Source organism: Eupeodes corollae, chromosome 2 (assembly GCF_945859685.1).
Source record: "Eupeodes corollae chromosome 2, idEupCoro1.1, whole genome shotgun sequence".
NCBI classification, from domain to species: Eukaryota; Metazoa; Arthropoda; class Insecta; order Diptera; family Syrphidae; genus Eupeodes; species Eupeodes corollae.
This window is the reverse complement of record NC_079148.1, coordinates 24879242-24884269: the sequence shown is the minus strand read 5'-3', so window position 1 is coordinate 24884269 and position 5028 is coordinate 24879242. Positions and strand designations below refer to the sequence as shown.

The window sequence follows — 5028 nt, the reverse complement described above, 5'->3', positions numbered from 1 at the left end:
AAACATCCATTGATTTCTCGTTTTTGTTATCAAAAGGAAAAACTTATTGGAAAAAGCATTATTACCTGTCATGCAATTGTCTGACATACCCCGTCGGTCGAAAAAAAATAATTATGTATAGCTAACAGAAACTAATTTCCACCTAGTGGTCACTAAACTTACTATAGTTTTGCTATGTACAATGTACAACGTGTTTAAAGGGAACAAAACAACCCTTCCTTAAGGGAAACACTAAACAAATCGATACACCTGAGTGACCCACGTGCACTCCATGGCATATAACAAATGTAGGAAGTCCAGGATATAAACCTATACTTTTCTTTGTCCATTATTATACGGGCTGCACACATGGCATGTGCGCCTGTAGTTTTTCTTGAATTCCTTACAAAATAAACTACTTGATTAAAAGTAAAACTAAAAGAGAATCAAAATCAAAATTCAAAAAAAAAAGAAACAAAAACAAAAACGTTCATATTTACATAATGTATTTGTTGAAGTTAAACTTCAATTTAAATTGTTTTGTGATTTAAATGATTTATATTTTGTAATAATTTTAAAATAAAACAAAAATGGATGGCTTCAATAGCAAACAATTTTATGGACACAGCTGGTCAGATGACCCAAAATTAAGGACCACAACAAGAAACTATGAATTCAAGGTACGTTGCTTCGAAATTCTTAAAATTGTGTTTTTAAACTGAGAAATATAATTGGATTCTTTTTGTTAGTACAATTGTTCAGACCATCTGGAAAGGGTGATCAATCGTGTGAGAATGGATCGTGAAAAAAAGAAAGAATTAAAACTTCTTAGTCAATTTGCGAATAGTAACAAATCGAGGGTTATACAAATGCCAACAACAACTATCGAAACTCAAATTGGCAGCTCCAAACCCCAAGAAACTGTTGTCAAAATAATGAGTGATAAAGACATTGAAGAGATGATCTCACAATCAAATGATGATAACTTGCCCAAGTTTTCTGGATCAGTAAGGTCACCAAAACATTTTATACCTCCGAAAGAGTTTAAGAAAACACAAAAGCCAGATGAAAAACTTCCTCAAATATATAAGGAAGTCTTTCCTCATCTTCATCCACAATGGGTTGAAATTAAACCAATTCAAAAATCTGTAGCAAGTTTGTTTGAAATTCCAATTCAGGTTAAATTATGTAATGCCGACGAATCATCAGATTCTGAAGAGTATTCAGATCATAAGGATCATGTAAGGACTACGTCACTGGAAAGAAATACCACAAAGCTCGAAAAAAACAAAAGCATCAGGAAGAATCATTATCTTCATTCACTTTCATTTGAAAGTGGAATGAGTAATGATTTTGTGATACGTAATGAAAAATCTGATATTAAACTTGATGAAAATGAGGAGAGCGCTGTGGATGAGGAATCCCCTCCAGAAAGTCAAATTTCACTGGACATAGAGTCCAGTTTAAATGAATCTGAACATTTAGAAATGGAGCGTGTTTTTGATCAAATGGTAAGTTTTTAAGGACCATTTTTATTTTTACTATGGTAAGAAAATAATTTTGGTATTTTAACAAATAGATTCCATTTCATTTACCAAAAAAACATTATCAAGACTTAGAAAGCGAAGAGGTGAGTGAATTTAGTGAATACTCAAATCAAGAAGATGAGGAAGAAAATAAAACAATTCAAGATTCCATCAATTTAGGAAAGGAAGCCTCTGACGATGATAATTCTACCAAAAGTTTGATAACTAAGAGAGAGGTAAGGGATATGTTTTTAGTTCAGTTCGAATACAAAATAATTGTCCCAATTGTAATTTTGAACTATAAACTAATAATTAATTAATATCAATAGTTTTATATTGATAAGAGTTTTAAAGATTAAGAATGTTAAGACAGGAAAATAAAAAAATGTAAAATTATAAATGAAAAGTTCCTCAATTCCGTAATAAATATAGTTTTAAAAGGCTTAATTTCTGAACTATAAATTTATAGTTTGACACAATTGACACATGGGAAATATAAATACAAAATATAAAAAAGGAAACAAGTTCTGAATTTAATGGACTACATGTTATAAAAAGAGGAGTCAAAATTATGAGTTTTAAATGTATATAAATTTTCAATAGCGAAGTATTAACCAAAATATTAATATATAGGAAAATGTCATTAAACTTTGATCCTTATTTACTTTTAAATTCGAAGTCAATTGAAGTGAGTTACTGGGCAGGTTCAGACGACATAAGGGACTTGATTGGCCAGCTGTCAAAAAAGAACCTTCCAATTAAGGCAACTTTAATGGAAAGTTGACTGGAAAGTTAGCCCAGAAAAATCTACCTCACTTTCAAGTCAAGTCTACTTCTATTAAAATGACAGTTGCTCATGTTTTTCCATTTAACTGAAAGTTGAACTTTATTACTCTATGATTTATTTATTTTCTGCACATCTTCATTTAATGCTTTCTGTAAAAGGGTTCCTTGTCAATTTGGAAAAAAAAATTAATATTTCTTTACAATACAAAATACAAATCGTTATGGACTTGTAGCTTGCTTGAGCAGTGTTTGGTACTTTTTTTTTAATATAAACTTAGAGTAAAGATTTGCGTCTTTGCGAAGTAAAGTTCTGAATTTAAAATTCACGACACTTGAAAAACTAACTAGTTGCCTTGGTCAAAATCTAAAAAGAATGAAGTTGACTGCAAATGAAGTCTCTTATGTTGCCTGAACCTGCCCATTATTATATTTTGACAACAATTGTCATAATTTCGAGAGGGTATACAAATTTCGAACTTTAAAACGATTTCAGCAGTTCTTCCGTTTTGATTACATTTTTTTCAACTTTAATATTTATATTAGCTCTATGAAAATCTAACTTAACTAACTTTTACTTATTTAAATACGATTTCTTCAACTAAGTCAAAAGAACAAGTTCAAAAAATTGATCCTGAGTCTAGGAAAGCCTCATCCTTCAGATCAACTAAGTCTTCAGCTCCCACCACACCAAAACCATTTGTAAAAAGATCTTCTAAACAACCAAACAAAGACAAAAAACCACTTTCTGCAAATAGAACAACAACAATGGTTTCAGAAGGAGTAAGATCAAATGTTTCAATCGATGATCTGAAGAAAGAAAAATTAAGAATTTTCTCTAAAATGACATCAATTCAAGATAATATTATTAAAAATCTAGATTCACTAAGGTAAGTATCTTCAAAAACCCAATCATAAAACTAACGTATAGTTTGTTATATTTTATTAGAATAAGTCTAGTTGAAATTTCATTACCCGATGGTGACGTTGAGCAAAAACTTCGAGAAAGAAATGCTTTAGAATTCTCGGTTCGTTTTTCCAGAAATTATTTATTTCCTCTTGGAAAAATGGTAAGTTTAAAATAACTTAACTTTAATTTATCCTAATTTTGTATTAATGTATGTTTTCACCTTAGATTGATAATTTGCGATTATCACCAAAAGAAGAATTTTGCAGTGCTTTGACAAATGAGCCATGTATTAAAGTATGTGGAATTTATGGATTGCTATGTCAAGCCATTCAATGTTATCAGAAACAGCTTCGTCATTTTTATACAGATTGTTTTCCGAAAAAACTCGATACACTCTTGAATTTGATTAAAGACACAACAAACATATGTTTGGAGAAACGAATATTCGACAAACGAGATATTCTTATTCAAGACCTGATTTCTCGTTGTGTAATGTTTTTAGGATTCGTCTTTGAAATGGCTGAAAGGAAAAAGATTTACCATAGTGAAATGGCACTGCAATCTGATCGTAAAAGTCGATATAAATTACCCAAGGTACAAGCTTTATTTTATAGCTCTCAGCAATTAATTTCGTATGTTATTTTCCAGACTTCGTCAAAATGGGACTTAACAATGAATTTGAATAACCTCAATATGTATGAACCAAAACTTGTCCCAAAAAAGCCTACAAAGACCCCACAAAATAAAACTGCCAAAATACCGAATAGTCAAAGACCTAGCGTGAAAAATAAGAAAATAAAGAAGCTGATTCCTAAATATATCGTTGACCCAGTAGTTCCAATGCCTTGCGAGGATCTTCTTGAAACTCAAGTCCGAAAAGATAATCAGGTCGATAGTGTGGTAAAAAAAAACGTGTATTTCAATGTTTAGCCTTTATTTAATTGTTTATACATTTCAAGCAACTTATTAATGATGTCATAGCTGAAGAACCTGATAGCGACTTAGCGAAAGCTGTGATTGAAACTTTGCAGGATATAACAAAAGATGAAGTTCATCAAATGTTCGGACCAATTGTTTCAAATTTAAATTCGATAATAAATTCTTCGGTGAGTTTTGAAAAATGTTTTGATCTTATTGAAAGGTAATGCAGTTTTGCATATTACAAATGTTCGAATTATTATTCTCAAACCGCTTCATACAAATACTGAAAATTAATAAAAAGCTAAATTTAAAATAATGGCATAGTTTGTAAGTCGGTTTTTCTAATCCACGCAGTGGCCAACTTAAAGTGAAAAGTTACGGTTACAATTTTTAAGTGGATCTGTGTTTTTTCGTCGAGTATTAGAAGTTAAGACTAAAAAATGGCTGTCTAAAATGTTTTGAAGCATTTTGAAATATTAGCCTTTGTTACCGAAGGTGTCAATTATATTTTTGACGGATTTGGTTTTCAGAAAAGTATTAATTTAGTTGTTCCACAGCGAAACCATTAGGAAGTGAAGGGTTAAGATATAAAATTTTACAATTTCTTAAAACTAAAAAGAAATGCTGGGTTGGAATCGGCTAAGGTGATTGTTGACTATCAATTTTTTGATAGTCAAATTGACTATCATTTTCATTCCGTCTGTGTAAGATGATTCAACTCAATTCAATTCGATTGAACAATTTCAGATTCAAATTGTCAAAATTCGTTGTTGCCTTGGGGAAATTTTAAATTGATTCTTATAAAATATCTAAGTAAAAGTTTCAAATTGGCTGATTTTGAATAAAATTCTTACTTTTCTTGCTTTTTTTCGAATGTCACAAGCTTTGTCATTCACAGGAATGTGTTTT

At 30.5% G+C, this 5028-nt stretch overlaps 1 protein-coding gene across 1 annotated transcript; it reads left to right on the top strand.

Annotated features, from left to right (window-relative positions):
• LOC129948422 (uncharacterized) lies at positions 1-5028 on the top strand. Its single transcript, XM_056059425.1, has 8 exons — positions 1-659; positions 729-1490; positions 1559-1741; positions 2895-3178; positions 3238-3358; positions 3424-3792; positions 3847-4098; positions 4158-5028. Exons 1-8 carry the CDS (start codon positions 570-572, stop codon positions 4341-4343), a joined length of 2247 nt encoding a protein of 748 aa, XP_055915400.1. The 5' UTR covers positions 1-569; the 3' UTR covers positions 4344-5028.